Here is a 17,834-nt window from a genome sequence, read left to right as displayed (position 1 = left end):
ATGATCTCACAGTGAGTTCGAGCCCTGCATCAGGCTGTGTGCTGACAGCTCGGAGCTTGGAGCCTGTTTTGGAGTCTGTGTTTCCCTCTCTCTCTCTCTCTCTCTCTCTCTGCCCCTCCCTGGCTCTCAGTCTCTTTCTCAAAAATAAAGAAACATTAAAAAAAGATTAAACAAACAAACAAACAAAAAACTATGTGGTGGCCACAGATGGATCCTGGGTCTTCTACACAGAGGCTCTGGTGTGGGTCTTTCCAAGATGTTCGGTGAATTCCTGATAGGGAGACTCAGTGAACAGTCTCTTTCCAGGGTTCGGGGGTGAGACAGCTTTAGGTCTTGGAAATGGAATCAAAAGTGGCCTTAGCAAAGTTGTCCAGGGGGGCAATTCAGCCCCTGGCCAAGGTACAGCAGGCATCAATACCAGCCATCATCAGTAGCTTCTTGAGCACAGGGGTTGAGACGATGCCCACCTCTGGGGGCAGGGGTGAGGTACACCAGCATGGAGCCACAGCAGCCAGTCACCTTGCAGGGCACAATGTGTGTGGCTTGCCCATCTCATTCCCCCAGTAGCCTTGTCACACAGGGATGATGGAAAGTTTGGCCAACGTGATGGCCCCACGGATGGCAGGGGTTACTTCCTTGGAGAATTTAACACCCAGACCAATGAGTCCATTGTCTTCTCTGATGGCAACATGTTTCGCTAGATTTTTAAACAATGCTGGCTTTCCTTTAATTCTTAGAAGTGAATCAGTAAGTGAATTTGTTTGAACATATATATTAAGGTAACCAAAAATGAATCAGTTTGTACTGTTGCCACTGTATAACTACTGAATGAATATTTAAAGGATATTAATTTGAGGTACTACATTTCTCAACATGTCTGGGATACAAACCAACCCCTTCTGCCACCAAAATGGAAGTGATACTAGTGTATGAGAAGTGAAGGTGACGGAAAAGCCCAGCCTTCAGATTCTGATACATTTACATTTATGTGCTGCTTTCCCACTTCCTTACCCTCTTACCTCTTCCAGGTGGAGCTTGAGGTGATTTCCATATTTGTACATTGCTAAGTCTTTAAACGGAAAGTGCTACATAACATTTTACATATTATGTATACATACATATGATATATGTAATCAGAAACAGAACCAAATTAATAGATTGACTTTGATTACCAAACAAATAATCAGATTGAATGGATTTTGAATTTCAGCCTCTAGATTCAAAGAAATTCAACACAGAATTTTGGTCTGAGTCAATCCAAGATTTTTTTTTTCAAGTGGCACATGGTAACCTCCCAATGCTCTGTTACTGAGGGATTTGTGATGCCATGTGTTTGAGACCTCAGGTAATGTAAACTGAGATGGGAGACCAATTTCATGCCACCCAGTGAGTCAGACCGACTTCATAGTAATCCCAGTGTACTGGGTCTGTTGAAGACCTGGCAGGCACAAATCTATGCTTCTGGAAATTTCTCAGTTCATCAGGTTCTCAAAAGATTCGCTATTAAAAGACTGTAGCTTACTTGTTGTTTTCTGGGTTTACCACTTGGCTCATTGACCTATATAAATAAAATTCAGCAATTTCTATTACCATTCATGAACTTGGCTCTTACGTAAATGTTCTCCAGATACCTGAAAACATTCTCCAGGTACCTGAGGAAGGGAAACATAAGATATTATTATTGGGTGTCAGAGATACATGTATCCTAAACCGGGTAATATGGCCACAATCATAGATACCTTACCTGTCTGTAAGCCTTTGCAAATCTAGTAAAAAAATTTTTCTCAGATTCAGTCTCCAGGATATCATTGTGGGCAGGCATAAATAAAAGCAAGTAGCATGGGAAGACTATGGTTCCAAAATATCACTAAAATTACCTTCTATCAAGGCCATTGGCAAAAATAAAGTGACATCTGTATTTTTGAACCTGCTACCATTCCCTCAAAATTCACAATTTTAGACATTGAATGGGTTCCAAGGTATCATCTAGTCTACCTCATAGGTTTTTATCTTAGCAAAGAAGAAACAGATTCAAGAATTAGATATGTTGCTCAAATCCACACAGCTAGATGGAGAAAGCATTAGAATCCTGACTTCTGGAATGAGGTTCTAGTCTTCTACACTGTGCCTGATAGATTTTTGGTAGAAGGCCTTCTGATTAAAGTTTGATTTATAAAAGCCCTCTCCAATTGATTAATGCCCTTTATGTTCTAACTGCTCTTACCTCACAGTGGATTTTGAAATTGGTAAGAATATATGCGAGCAAGACAGTCACTAAGAATGCCTGCCACAATTGCAAGAAAAGTAAAGAAATAAAACAAAAGAAAGAAAGGAAGAAAGAAAGAAAGAAAGAAAGAAAGAAAGAAAGAAAGAAAGAAAGAGGCACCTAGGTGGCTCAGTTGGTTGGGTGTCTAACTTTGGCTCAGGTCATGATGTCATGGTTTGTGAGTTTGGGTCCCACGTTGGGCTCTGTGCTGACAGCTCAGAGCTTGGAGCCTGTTTCGGATTCTGTGTCTCCCTGTCTCTCTGCCCCTCACCTGCTTGCATGCTCTCTCTCTCTGTCTCAAAGATAAATAAAACATTAAAATTAAAAAAAAAAAAAAGAAAGGAAGGAAGAAAGAAAGAAAGAAAGAAAGAAAGAAGGAAGGAAGGAAGGAAGGAAGAAAAAGAAAGGAGGAAGGGAAGAAGGAAGGAAGGAAGGAAAAAATGAATGATTTGACCCAGTCTCCTCAATGTTGATACAACATTTTCTCCTTCTTGGTGTTCATTCTGCAGTGAGTTGAGGCAAACACTCTGTGAAAGTATTTCCATTAAGAAGTCAGTAGAACTCAAGTATATTCAAGACAAGTGTCCACAGACTTGATGAAACTACCAGCCTTTATATCAATTAGTGATAATCTACTTTTAAAAGATCCAGAGATCAATGAAGCAAAATAAATAGCCCAGAAACAGACAGTGAGACATGTATGCATTTACTACTTGATAAATAATGCATCAGCAAACTACAGAGGATGGATTATTTAACAAAAGGAGCTTAAAACAAATTAGCTACCTGGGAATTTACAAGCTTATATTTACCTGTTACCATGCTAAAAAAAAAATGAATTCTCTCTCTAGGGAATAAGACAGTTTTTTAAAGGATTAAATGCAAAAATCAAAGTCAAACGATAGAATGGAACAAAAACCTACTTGCTGGGTGTGCTATTGTTTAACCGTAGAACTCAAATATACAACTTATATTTGTTTATTTGATTGAACATTTTTTTCCTGAATTGGGTCTTTCCAAAATGCTTTATAAGACAGCTCCTGCTCTTCACTTAATATTATTAATTTTGCTTGAAACGTTATAAACCAGCTGTTTTTATTTCCACAGGTCTGGAAAAAATGGGCATTGATTCCTATTCACCATAATTTTTTATTCTCTTTTGTCATTTATCATCACCTTTCCCCAGAGTTTTATCATTTTCCTCAGAATTTAATGATCTTCCCCCACCCTTTCCCACCACAGTTCAGTTTTGATTTTCTGCCATGTTAAGTCAACCATCCACTGTTTTCCATATACTTCTATCCTTAAAATATATTTATTTATAAATTTACTTTTTCTCACTATGAAAATATTTGCTCATTAGAAAATGAAACTACAAAAAAAGAAAATGAAATTACAGAAAAAATTTAAAAGAAAACAATAATCACACATGTTTACATTTAAAAATTTTTTTTTTGATGTTTGTTTATATTGAGAAAGAGAAACAGATCACAAGCGGGTGAGGAGCAGACAGAGAGGGAGACAAAGAATCCAAAGCAGGCTCCAAGCTCCTAGATGTCAGCACAGAGCCCAGCGTGGGGCTTGAACTCACGAACCGGGACATCATGACCTGAGATCTGAGATGAACTTGGACACTTTACCAACTGAGCCACCCAGGCACGCCAACACATGTTTGCATTTTAATCCAATTCTTTCTACATATTTCCTTGTGTGATGTGTGTGTGTGTGTGTGTGTGTGTGTGTGAGAGAGAGAGAGAGAGAGACAGAGAAAGACAGAGAGAGACAGACATATGCACAGACATACCATGTCTTATTTAACCTTTCTCCGTGGGGCACTTAGATTGTTTCCAATTTTCATCCTTGTAAGTAGTGCTCAGATAAAAGTCCATTTACAAAACATTTAGAAACATCTCTGAGTATTACCAAGCATAGGTTTCTAGATTATGGAAATTTTCCTCATCTATGGTTTTTCTTATCTCAGCTTATGTCGGGGAAATGTAATTGAAAACAAAATTTTCCAACCCAGAATCTTCTCCACAAAGGTAGTAGAGAAAGAAATCAGTTTCATTGTTGAATAAGCATTAAGTCAGAATATAATGAGCATGACAGGAAATCGGCCAAGGGATTACAAAGACAGAGAGAAAGCTCGCCTTTTTACACAGTCAAGTGAATACCACCCATTCCATACATGTTTTCAAGACAAACAATGAACTATTCCTCATGCAAAAGGATTTCACAACAGGGGTCCCCTTGGTGGCTCAGTCGGTTATGAGTCTGACTTCGGCTCAGGTCGTGATCTCACAGTCCATGAGTTCGAGCCCCGCATCGGGCTCTGTGCAGACAGCTCAGAGCCTGGAGCCTGCTTCCAATTCTGTGTCTCCCTCTTTCTCTGCCCCTCCCCCACTCACGCTCTGTCTCTCTCTCTCTATCTCTTTCTCTCAAAAACAGAAAATAAACTTTAAAAACAAAAAATTTAAAAAAAGGGCTCCAGAACACCTTTGTCACACACAGTTCACCCAAAATTTACCTGGTAATTAGAGAGATAATCTACATTAGCTAATGACATTATCTGGAAGAGAAACAAATTTCTCCTGTTTTTATGATTAGTTATTTTTCAACTTGGTGCCCCCCTGACACTCCCACAGAAAACAGAGATGGGGTGCTGTCTCCCTCACGCTTACATTTAAAAGGGAGAGCCCCCAAGTTCTACAGAAAGACATTTCTGGGTCACAAAGCAGACAGTTTTTTTAAGGATTTATGCACATTTCGAAGAAAGGAGAAAGCACTTACAAGTTTTCTAAAGCAAATGCTTTAATGTTCTAAGAAAAAGGAGAGAGAAATCTCTTCCCTTATTTTCAACAGGGAGAAAAAAGCCCTCTTCTGTTTTATTTATATTTGTCCTTACACCTGCTTTTGTCCAATAAGAAAGACGTTTCCTTTGATCTGATTTAAAATACAAAACACCTCTTAAATAATGCCTACATTTCATGAAGTAAGTCCATTTGAAAGAAAATACCCGCTTCAAATTCTTAAAACTTCGCTTTCACTTAGCGTGAATTGAAGATGGCTCTCCTTTCTTTGCCAGCCCTCCCATTGTGCACTAGAGTTTTATTCTCCATCTTTGACCCTACGATGCCTTTGACCAATTGCAAATGGCGGAAGCTACACGAGGCTTGTTGAAAGTCCTGCTTTTTACCCTTGAATCCTTAAAGGCCTCATCCACCATGTTGGTGTCTGACTACCTTGCTGGAAGCACATGATGAAAAAGCCCTAAAACCACACGTACAGGAAGAGAGAGGTGCCCATCTGAATCCAGACCTTGAATCATCATTGCCAAGTGCCAGGCAGTGAGGGAAAGTGTTGTCATGGGCTCTTTGGACCCAAACGACCAGCTACAGTCAGTACTGCAGGCCAGCTGAACCCTGCTGGAATTTCTAACCCACAAAATCATAATATATTAAATGGTTGTTGTGTTAAGTCACCAAGACTTGGGACAGTTTGTCATTCAGTAGGAAACAACCAGAATGGAGCCCAGCACCGAATCTTTTTTTCTTCTTTTCATTCTTCCTTTGATAAAAATAAAAGCATTATATCAAGATTCAGTGTTCAACCACAGTTGGGCTGTAAGACCAGGCTTCATTGCTCTCGGAAGGCTTCTCTGCTTTAAAGCTGGAGGGCAGTTTAATTTCGAAAGCATTTTTACAATTTAGCACCTAATAAATCACAGTTCCCTCTTCAAAGAGGATTTCCAGATGTCCACTCACATCTCTACTTTGGGGGGGGGGGGGGCCATGGGAAAGCTGGTCCAATTCAGAAAAGGAAAAAAAAAAAAAGATGTAGAAAGACTCATTTATGGTTCTTGCCCAAGTTATATTCTCACTAGCTTCCAGACAAAAACAAAGGAAACAAAATCTTTAAGCATGGGCTTTCCTTCCCACCATCCCTCCCACACACATTTGCAAAATACAAAAATTAACCAAAGATAGAAGCAACAAAGCTGATGATTTTAGAGACTGGTAAGTAAGGAAAAGGATGGGGTATCTGGAGAAAACCCAAGTAAGAAGGAGGTGGGCATATGGATGATTTTCCGTTTTGCTTTATTTTGTTTGGCTGTCTGTTAGTAGAATTTATTTCATCTTTAAAAAAATTAAAAGTAAAACAAGGGGCACTTTGGGTGGCTCAGACAGTTGAGCACTGGACTTTAACTTGGCTCACAATCTCACGGTTTGTGGGTTCAAGCCCCGCGTCAGGCTCTGTGTTGACAGCTCGGAGCCTGGAGCCTGCTTCAGATTCTGTGTCTCCCTCTCTTTCTGCCCCTCCCCCACTCACACTCTGTCTCTCTGTCTCTGTCTCTCTCTCTCAAAAATAAATAGACATGAAAAAATTAAAAAAAAATTAAAACAAGAAAATCCAATTTTTCTTTTAACCCATTGGCAAGAAAGAGTGTATAAATTCTTTCCTGAATGAGGAGAATGTTCAGTTCTGACTTTTTGTCTTTTTTTTATTGCATTTTCTTTACAATGGAATGTTATTTCTCCTGAGTTTTTGTATTTTTATGAAAGTTCCTTTCTCTTTCCGATATAGTCGTACATACTTATTGACATATGAAGAGGAGTTAGGGAAACGGGCAGAAAATAGGGTTTAGCAATATAGGCCAGAGAGGATTTATGACCCACAGTGATTTGGCAAATAAGGAATGGGCCCACAGAGCTCTTAGTCTAAGGAAGACTAAGCTTGCTCTCCAGGTGGAGAGGCAGCCCAGTTGGTGCACATCTGTCTCCCAGCAGGACTGGGTTGACACTGAGCTCGCCTGGAAGGGGGTTGGGGGTACATGGGTGCAGCCAAAGGGAACCAGGAGAACAGCTCTGGTTGCTGCTGAACCAGGGCTCAACCACACCTGACCATAAAGGACGATGAGGACGTTGGAGACCATCAAGGTCTCGGGGAAACAATCCCGGATGGCAAAGAAATGACACAACTAGATTATGGGCACTGGAGCCTGGGGCAGAAGGTCAGAAGAAGAAGAAAAAAAAAGAAGTCTGAGGCTGGACTGTTGGACGTTCTTGTTTTCTTCTGCTTTCCATACTAAAAGTGTCAAATTAGCTGCAGGATCGGGAAGGCAGTAGTAGTTCTGAACTCGAACATCAAAGGTGACGTATTTGTAGTGTTTTCCTGGAGCAAACCCTCCTCCCAGCTCTGGACCAACCAGTTCCTTCTGTTTATTGCAAGAGTCAAGGCTGACCAAGTCCTCCCTTCCATGTCCCCTCTGCCATTCATTGCTTTAGTATTGCCTTCAAATTAGCTGTCTGAGGGACAGAGTTGTAGGATCCTAGAGGAGCCACAAAATTCCTTTCTCTCACTCACAGGGGAATGCGGGTTTTTCCTGGGAGTAGACTTAGGGTGGGGATTTGCTCTCCTGCTGTCTTTACTCTGCCATCTTGTAGCTTCTAGGTTAGTGGTAGAAATATTTGATGCAGGGCCCCTGGGTGGCTCCGTCAGTTAAGTACCCGAGTCTTGATTTGGGCTCAGGTCATGATCTCACCGTTGGTGGGTTCATGAACTCAAGCCCTGCCAGGGGCTCTGGGCTGACAGCTTGGAGCTTGCTTGGGATTCTCTGTCTCCCTCTCTCTGCCCCTCCTCTGCTCATTCTCTCTCTCTCTCTTTCTCTCTCTCTGTCTCCTTTTCTCTCTCTCTCTCTCTCTCTCTCTTAAAATAAAAAAAAAACTTTAAAGGAATCGGATGCAAGTATGATTTTTTTTTTGCTCATTATTGTTAAGTAATTTCTCATGATTGATGCAAACTTGCATACTTGGGTTTCTTGTTGTTGCCCGTTGTTTTGTTTTATTTTGGTGTCATTTGCAGGATTTAGCTCCCAACTCTTTTTAGTTTTCCCAGGACCTCAATGAGCCCTTTCTATCTGCAAGTTTGAGCTTTTCATTTTAAACCCTGCTTTTTCCTTTTCAGTGACCGCCCATCCTTCCATCGGGTCTTTATTCTTTCTCCGAATTGACCCCTTCCGGTCCTTGAATGGGTTCTCCCGGGGCCTTTGTGCTTTTCCTCAGGGACTGCAGCTTTTTGTCTGTTTGCTCTGTGTTATGTCTACTTGGCCTTCCAAACATCCAGTTCTTAACCTCAACACGGACTCTCCTCAACTCGCAGTTCCCTGTAGACTTTTTTTTTTTTAATTTTTTTTTCAACGTTTATTTTTTTATTTTTGGGACAGAGAGAGACAGAGCATGAACGGGGGAGGGGCAGAGAGAGAGGGAGACACAGAATCGGAAACAGGCTCCAGGCTCTGAGCCATCAGCCCACAGCCTGACGCGGGGCTCGAACTCACGGACCGCGAGATCGTGACCTGGCTGAAGTCGGACGCTTAACTGACTGCGCCACCCAGGCGCCCCCCCTGCAGACTTTTTAAACGTGGAAACCATGTTATTGTAATAACAAGGAGACTTAAGAAAAAATTAATGTTTATTCTTGAGAAAGAGAGAGAGAGAGAGAGCGAGCACAAGCAGGGGTGGGGCAGAGACACACAGAGAGAGAGGATCTGCAGCAGGCTCTGCACAGACAGCAATGAGCCCATGCGGGACTCGAACTCACGAACCGCGAAATCATGACCCGGGCCCAAGTCCGGCTCTCCATTGACTGAGCCACCCAGGCGCCCCGGTAATAAGAAGCCTTTGAATCCTGCAATTCGATCTGCAATTCTTTCCTTGTGGAGGTTAAGTTGCCATAACCACAGCCACAGCACGCCCTAGGGGTGACAGCAGTCCTCTCCGTTGGCCAGGGACCCCGCGACCCGAAAGCTGCCATCGCCCTGCGGGAGCCCTGGGAAGTCATCTCTGAGCACCCAGCTGTTGGCATCCTCACCCTCGGGGCGCCCCGAATAGGAAGGAGTCCAGCCTCTGCGTGAGTCTCCCACAGTCTCCCTGGCCTCTGAGATTATCCCCCTGTGACTACACAGGAGTGCCGATGTCTCCCTCGTCCCAGGACTGCCTTGGGAGGCGGGTGGAAGCCACAAGACCCCCATGGGCCCCCTGCCCCCAGCTCAGAACTTTAGGCCTGGCCTCGGGCCTCGGCGCCAGTGATCCCTTGAGTCTCATTAATCTCCAGGTTGAACACTACCCTGCTCTTTCCTCCTAAACCTGGCGGAGCCCTAAGCTCTGCGGAAAACAGGCCTCTGGGCTCGGCCTGTTGGCGGGCTTCCAGCCGGGCTGTGCTTTGCACACAGGGGGTGGGGGCAGAGCAGGAAAGAGGGGGCTGCAGGGGCACTGCCCCGCAGCTCTGGGAGAGAGGCTTCCTCAGGACAAGGAAGGAGGCCCGGAGAATTTGAAACACAAGGCCGATGACAGGAATCTAGAAAAAGACAATGTGTCCCAAGGGGGAAAAAAAAAATGATGGATGTGAGGGACTGGGAAGAAGCAAATTAGGTAGAGTTTGAGACGGGAGCAAGAGGGGAGAAAAAGTGTAGCACAAACTGGTGACGAGGTCCACCCTGGGGGTCAGGGAGGAAGAGTGCTGTGGCCAGGGAGGTCCAGGGACCTAGGAGACGAGGTGGTGAGATCACATTTGCTGTTCACAAAGTCTAGTCTGGGAGGGATGCCTTTGGGCAGACAATATGCGGGAGAACACAGGCTCTTGAATTAGGGTATATATATATTATATAAATATTTATTTATATTTAATGCATAGACATCTATTTATATTTATTTGTATATTTATATTTATTATATACAAATGTTTGTTTTTATTTGTTTCTTTATTTATTTACATACATTTATATTTCTTTCAGGGGACGTTACACGTAACATCACTTTGAGACGGGGGACGTTACATATATCATCACGTTACATATAACACGAGAGACACGGTGTCCTCCTGATCTCATATGTAATTTACAGAATTCTTAGAGGACCGCTATGGTAAAGAAAAAAAGCACCAAACACGTGGTGGGCATGAACTGAAGGCTATATTTCTTGCGCTTGTCTCTTACTACGAGATCACAGATTCCTTGAAAACAAAAACATCCCTGGATCCCTGAAACTTAGCATAATGCAGCCTGAAAACTGTCTTTGCAGTGCAGGAGGGAGTCATTTGGAATACAGAATCGTTAGAAGGGGTGCCTAGTGTAGGCAACAGGTGGTATAGTAAGAAAGAGGGGGGAAAAAGCTCTAAGCTCTAAAGTAAGGTATCAAACCACGTCCCCTGTGTTCTTTCTATTACTTTACTTTGTTTCTTTATAAAATACAGTATTAAAAAAATTTGCTTTAACATTTATTTATTTTTGAGAGAGAGAGAGAGAGAGAGAGAGAGAGAGAGAGAGAGAGAAGGAGGGGCAGACAGAGGGAGACACAGAATCTGAAGCAGCCCCCAGGCTCTGAGCGTCAGCCCAGAGCCCGACTTGGGGCTCCAACTCACGAACTGTGAGATCATGACCCGAGCCGAAGTCGGACGCTTAACCGACTGAGCCACTCATGTGTCCTTCCATAAAATACATTATAAAGCTACATTATAAAACATGCTCAGCCTGCCACTAATTGAATCATTTCCTAATTCCAGTGCTTCTCTTTCACAATATGAAAGAAGCCCTTTGGCATGTGAGTTATTTTGGTTTCTGAACATGGGCTTTATAATTGTTACCATACTGGTTAAAAACACTGATGTGATACAGTTTGCCATGAAGATTATAAGACATTTCCCTGCCTGTCGGTTATCACCCACTAAGGCATTTGGACCTACCTTATGGCAGTGGAGCATTTCTACAAGGATTATAGGGGGTGAGGGACATTTTAGGAAGAACTGAGATAGGAATGTGGAGGGCGGCTGGGCAAGAAAACCCAGCAGGCTGTGAGTCTAGAGGACTTTCTTTCTCAACCAGGTAGGAAAGAGATGAGATGACAGTAAACATGGAACACTGGGGAAAGACTTCAAGAGGTGGCGCCATAGAAAAACTAGCAGTGTTATAATTACGGTAGAGAAAAGAAGTGGAAAATAAAAATTGAGTGTGGGGCATTCAGGAGAGCTTTCTAGGTAAAAAGGGCATTGGTAAAGACCGGTATTTAGAGGATTGGGTTACTTCTCCAAGGCACTCAGTTTTCCCTGATTTCGGCTCTCATGAATGGTTTGACCCAAGGGGCCAAGCATGCTTGGGATAAATTAGCACTTAGCTATTGCAAAATCACCAACCCCAGAAAAAAAACACTAGAAGTTTTCTCAACTGATACTAGATAAGCATGGCGTTTTCACATACAAAGATCCGTTGATAAGCTGAAAGATGCTGAAGAAAACTACTTTCCCTGAAGAAAAAAAGCATGAGCTGCGAAGTCACGTGGTCCTTATTCTTGCTCCTGACTCTACTGGGTAATCAATGAACAAATCCCAGGTGTCCTCATCTGTGCATTGAACTAGCCACATAATATTTGATGATATAATTCAGTAGAGGTCCAAATATAACTTACGTCCCTAAGACATTAGCCAGTATATTAATTGATGCTATTTCTCAGATGTAAAAATGTACTTAACTATGCAAAGTTTTTACAAAAATGACTTAATAGTGGCTTCATAGAAATGGCTTAAACATACATAATATTTACAGTATATCAATTTGTTAGAACCTACAGTAATATCTTAATACATTACAAATATATTGCCTGCATCAAAAATTAGTGTATGAATCCAGTGGCTATAAGGAATACTGTCGTTAAACAACATATAGTATTTTATAGTCTCAAAAATTAATGATGAGTCTACCTTTATCTTTCAAATGTGGCCTTTTTTTAAAATTGAAGAGTTGAAAGGCACTTGGGTTGGCTCAGTAGGTTAGGCGTCTGACTTTGGCTCAGGTCAGGATCTCACTGTTTGTGAGTTCGAGCTCCGCATCAGGCTCTGTGCTGACAGCTCAGAGCCTGGAGCCTGCTTCATAGTCTGTGTCTCCCTGTCTCTCTGCCCCTCCCCTGCTCTCACTCTGTCTCTCTGTCTCTCAAAAATAACATTAAAACAATTTTAATAAAAAAATAAAATAAAATAAAATTGAAAATTTGAAAATATTAGGGTTTTAAAAAACAAGTAAATAAATAGAAAAAAAGAAGAAGAAGGAAAGACATCAAATTTATATAAAAAGCACAATTTATTAATATAAAGGACATAAAGCAGATATGTATGGTCATTTAAGTTAGAATGTGGATACAAACTTTCAAATTGAATTATCAGTTGCATCAACTTTGGGGGAGACTCAAAGCTAGAGTATTTCTATACCTCAGTAAGAATGAATAAAAAATAGAACAAGTAAAAAATGTATCTTTGATGGGATCGAAATGACAATTTAAACCTAGCCATCTACACACACCTTAGAAGCAGGTGCAGCTTGCAAAGGACAACCTGGTTTTGTTCCTTGGGGGAGCAACTAAAAACCAAGAGATATCATTTTCCTATCCTGTTATTTATATTGAGAAATGCCCAAAGTCTATAGTCAAACGGCTGTTAAAATATTCACATACATAATATGATTTCTCATCAAAATGCATCCTCCTCCAACCACAAAAACTTCAGGGGAAAAACAAAATTCCCTTTCCTGATGTCTTCAATGTTTCTCGGACTACAGTTTTATCTTTCTTCTCAAGATAGCCCTGGAAAAGCAGTCTGAATGCAAAGCTCCTCCACAACAGTATCTGCCTTTTAAAAGATATTCATTTAATATACAAGAAAAGAAAGGCCTCTGGGGAAAAAGGATAAAGGAGTTAGGATTTCTAGCTTGAAAAACAGGATATCAGAAAGCCATTTAGCTTCCTTTACACTGCTGATTAAAACCTCCATTTTAACCTTCCGTAGGAATCGTGCGCATTAATTGCTAAGCTGTTTTTACACAATTAATATTAACCTTCTTCAATCTTATCCCCGATTCCCTTGAAAAGCAATAGTTGAGTTTTATTTATTCAGTGTATTGAATCAGTATTTCATTTAAAATAGAACCATATAACCCTGTCTCTCTTTATGTGAGATACAGACACGCTGATCTCCATACATAACGCTGTGGCTTAGAGAAATCACACTTGGGAAACAAGACAGTCTTTAACAGTGTCATTTTGAAGTAACTGGCGAAAGACAAAGACGCATGAATCATTTTAGAAAACATGTTACTACACTTCCTAGAACAATCAAAGCACGGTGTGTGGTATCTCATTCTGCTGAAATAGCTCATAGAAGCCTACATAGCCAATGCACGGTTCCTGTAATTAGTGTTAGGCAGTTAAGAATGGCAAATCAATGTTCCTTTGGATTCCATTTTTAGAGAACAGCGGTCACTTTAGTCATTGGCATGGCTTTATCCGTCAAGTTAACGACTAGCCACCATACTACACATACTGACTTCTGGAGTACACACTCGGTGACTTCTTTTCCACGTGATAGCTCTTTTGGGTTGTGCGGTGGGAAGGTACGGAGTACCTGTAGCTGCTGCTCTTCTCACCGGCACAAGAGACACAGCAGAACAGTGCCCCTCCAGCAATCAGCACCAGCGCCGTGGTCCAGCCTATGTAGAGAGCCTCTCCAAGCTCGTGTTTTTGGGCCGTCTCCACTATCGGGTTGTAGAACTCTCTGATGATGGAATTGGCAACCCAGCTCACAGGGATTAGCACTAGGAGACCTGTGACAATGAAGATGATTCCGGCCGTCAGCAAGATGTGACCCTTCACCTTCTCATCGTCCCCGGGGCACCTGGTGCACTTCATGCCCAGGATGGCAGTCACGAAAGCCAGGCAGGACAGCACGGAAGCAGCACACATGAGCCCTCTGGATGCCTGCAGGTCCGGAGACAGCGCCAGCAGGGAGTCATAGACTTTGCACTGCATTCTGATGTTGGCTTGCCTCACGCAGTTCATCCACAGTCCTTCCCAGAAGTTTTCAAACACCACGATGTTGCTTCCAATGAAGGCAGACACTCTCCACTGAGGCATGATGGTGACGGCCAGCGTGCCCACCATGCCAACACCACCAAGCACCAGTCCAGCGATCTGCAGGGCGTAGGTGGCCATTATCCTCCGGGATGGGTTTTATCCCACTGGACTCCTGAGCCTGCAGGGTTGCTCTGCAGCAGGTTTCTCTGTGCCTCAGGAGAGAACAAGTTTCCTGTAGTAATGAACCCAGAGCCCAGTGGTTTTTCAAAGAGCTTTCTGGCTACTTCTAGCTAGATTTAATCCAGTGTGGGCTGGCTGAGTTCCCCCCCCCCCCACCACCACCACTCGTGCGCGAGCACACACACATTGACTAGGACAGGTAAACTTACAAATCAGGTGGGGCAACTTTCCTGGCCAATAAGTGGGGGGGGATGGTAACCAGGTGTGTCTAAACCGACAAGAGATACTTGGAATGACTGGCCCTGCACATAAACATTCTTTGTCCTTCTCCGTTTTCCAAGAAGACAGCAGTATGTTTACCCGTGGGCATAATTATGAATGTTTGCACAATCATCGAGAAATGCACCAACCTCTTGCAAACATCAAAGGTGTACTTTGTACAGGTAATTCTGAAAGTCTTTATAAGAGCTGCTGTGATCAAGGTACAAAATAAAATATCTACCTAAGAAGTTGGCTAGGACTGTCAAAATGCCAAAGTGAAAGGAGAGTAGGGGATTGATAGATTGCTCATACCTGGGAAACCACATTCTTTGGGACACATGTGATCCAAGCGGTTGATTTAATTTGTCTACAACTTCAAAGCAAACTCTACCACGGTGAAGTCAGGGAACGCATCGCACCACGGGACAAAATTAAATGAAAGTAATTAAATATACAAGGTTGTCCTACGTGGCACCGAACACATAGTGTTCTCTTTTGAGCCAGGAAAACTATTTATTGGTGTTTTCCTGGTAATCTTGATGTGTAAGAAAAGCATTTGCAAAGACAGTAAATTCATCCACATGATTTTCTTATGTCGCAAGCACTCACAATAGCAGTGGAAGAAGCGATTTATAGGTTTAGCTAATTTTGTGGCTCTATCTTTGCTGCTCTGTCTTCTTAAACTGAAGGAACTAGAATTCTTCAGATGGTACAAGAGTCCAGCATCTATATAAAACACTGATATTTCTATATAAAATATTTACAGGATAAGCTGACTGGGTCCACTGAACTGAATTATATTAGGTGTTAATTAAACTGGTCTCTAAACTGGTTTTTTTTTTAATGTTTATTTATTTTTTGAGAGAGAGAGAGAGAGAGAGAGAGGGAGCACAAGCAGGGGAAGAGCAGATAGAGAGGGAGACACAGAATCCGAAACAGGCTCCAGGCTCTGAGCTGTCAGCACAGAGCCTGATGTGGGGCTCGAACCCACGGCAAGGTCATGGCCTGAGCTGAAGTCAGACGCTCAACCCACTGAGCCACCCAAGGGCCCCTAAACTAGTCTATAATACCATGTCCACAGGGGGAGATAGAAGCCCCTAAATGTAAAGCAATTTGAACTGTCTCTTCTCAAAATAATGATGTTAACAATGGAGGTACTGAAATAAACATACACACTGATTTGGGAAACCTCCACTAGCAATTTATTCTGGAGATCGTCTGGACTGTCCTGTCTTTTCAGATTTCAAGCTGCACTTTAATATTATCTTTACATCATAAAACCAGCCTTTTTTTTTTTTTTTTGTACAATTTTACTTCTTCCCTGTTTCCTTGCACTACCTGAAATCTGAGTATGGTGGAAAGTGTTTCTTGTTCACTTATTAAACTCTGAGACTTTAATGGTTCCAAAAAATCTGAGTAGTTTTTACACACAGGTTCTTGGAACAAAAATGGTACACGGTAGGGAGGGGAAGAGGAAGATGCCTGAGTGAACTGTCTTGGAAAACCAACTAAAACAAAAGAAGTGAATGGTAGCCCAGTTTTTTATTTTATTAGACTGGACAGGTTGAAAGTTAAAAAAAAAAATTAACACTAGATATTTACAGTAATTTCCTCACTTGTTGACCTGTTAAGGACTAAACCATAGGGTGGTCCTTGTGCTGACAGAAATATCTAGCATTTCCTTCTTCAGGCTTGTATCCGGTACGGATTTGTGGTAGAGAGGGAAATAGGTTGATCTTGGAAAAATAATCGGCAATCCATAGTTAAAGAGTTGAAATTAAAACAGCAGGTTTTGTTTTGTTTGGTTTTGTTTTTTTATCTTTAATTGCCAATCTGGGAAAAGGGAATGACTGACGGACTTGGAAAATGGAAAAGGAATGGCATAGCTTGTTGAATTAATGACAAACCAAATATAAATATATATACATATATGAGAATCAAATCAAAATTTCATTTCCAAATCATGCATGACATATTTTTAAAAAAATCTTTGTTTACATATTGCTGAATATCCACATAAAATTGGGGAAATTTGAGGGGTGCCTGGGTTGCTCAGTCAGTTAAGCATCCAACTCTTGATTTCTTGATCAGGTCATGATCTCATGGTTTGTGAGTTCAAGCCCCACATCAGGGCTGACAGTGCATAGTCTTCTTGGGATTCCCTCTGTTTCTCCCTCTCTCTCTTCCCCTTCCCCTCTCGTGCTCTGTCTCTCTCTATCTCAAAGTAAATAAATAAACTGTAAAAAATGGGAAAATTTGAGACTGAAACAGGAAATTACACATATGAGAGCCTCTGTCTTCATAGGAGGTGCTTCCCAGGTTCCCACTGATGCACCTGTTGGCTTTGTGTACTAGCAAACCTCTCCTCTCTTGAGCACCGAGCTTTACCAGGACCTTATTTCACACAAAAATATTTTCCTTATTTCAAAAATATTAATACTTTACCACTAAAATTGCCCTGGCCAAAAGATTAAGATCGGAATGAGAAACCAGCCCTGGGCTCACATTAGAATAATTACGGAGTTAGCTGTCCTAGCAAGAACTAGCCCAGGGCATCCAGAGAGGTTTCTTATCACACAGTGATCCAGTTAACCCCATGATATTTTGAAATAACTGTGCCCTGAAGGTCGTTGGAAATGAGAAAGACAGGGGAAAAGAGTAATACCAAGTTTGTAGGGACAGAGGGACCTAAATTCAGAGATTAAACAGTCCAGTTAACTGTTTACCTGCTTTTCTATAATATTATGTCTCTCTGAAATGACTAACTTGCCTGCAAAACTCACAAAGCAATAATGGTTACAGAATAAACAGATTGATAACATTTTTTCTGTTCTTTAATTCCGAACTATATGCAACCTACACAGATTATTCTATAATCTGTACTTCCATTTCTATGGAAGAAGCAAAAGATTACCAAGAACCCATGAAAGAAACACACGCTCATGTTGACTCACTATGCTCCCTCTCCAGAGATCTCTCTCTGTCTCTCTCTCTCTCTCTCTCTTTTTTTTTTTTTTTTTGGTGTATATTATCAGAAGCATGATTAAAGTTTAGCAATTAAATTTACTAAATTAAATTCAGCCCTGATAACTATATAACACATGCAAATGCTTTCCCTTTATAAATGATAACCCACAATGTCATTGTCAGACTGCCCTTGGTTTTGTCATCCGTATTCCTGCCGCAATCTTCAGCCAACAATCCTTGAGTCTGGGGCTTCTATTAAGTCTTATCAC

At 41.7% G+C, this 17,834-nt stretch overlaps 1 protein-coding gene and 1 pseudogene across 1 annotated transcript; both read right to left on the bottom strand.

Annotated features, from left to right (window-relative positions):
• Nucleotides 1-223: 223 nt before the first annotated feature.
• On the bottom strand, nucleotides 224-5,492 carry LOC121036467 (40S ribosomal protein S2-like; annotated as a pseudogene).
• A 6,881-nt stretch (nucleotides 5,493-12,373) lies between these two features.
• On the bottom strand, nucleotides 12,374-14,479 carry CLDN8 (claudin 8). Its single transcript, XM_040484079.1, has one exon. The coding sequence runs from the start codon at nucleotides 14,293-14,295 to the stop codon at nucleotides 13,618-13,620; it is 678 nt and encodes a 225-aa protein (XP_040340013.1). The 5' UTR covers nucleotides 14,296-14,479; the 3' UTR covers nucleotides 12,374-13,617.
• Between the last annotated feature and the right edge of the window lie 3,355 nt (nucleotides 14,480-17,834).

Source organism: Herpailurus yagouaroundi, unplaced genomic scaffold, assembly GCF_014898765.1.
Source record: "Herpailurus yagouaroundi ecotype Mexico unplaced genomic scaffold, PumYag 162, whole genome shotgun sequence".
In the NCBI taxonomy this organism is placed as follows: domain Eukaryota; kingdom Metazoa; phylum Chordata; class Mammalia; order Carnivora; family Felidae; genus Herpailurus; species Herpailurus yagouaroundi.
This window is presented reverse-complemented; position numbering and strand designations above follow the sequence as displayed.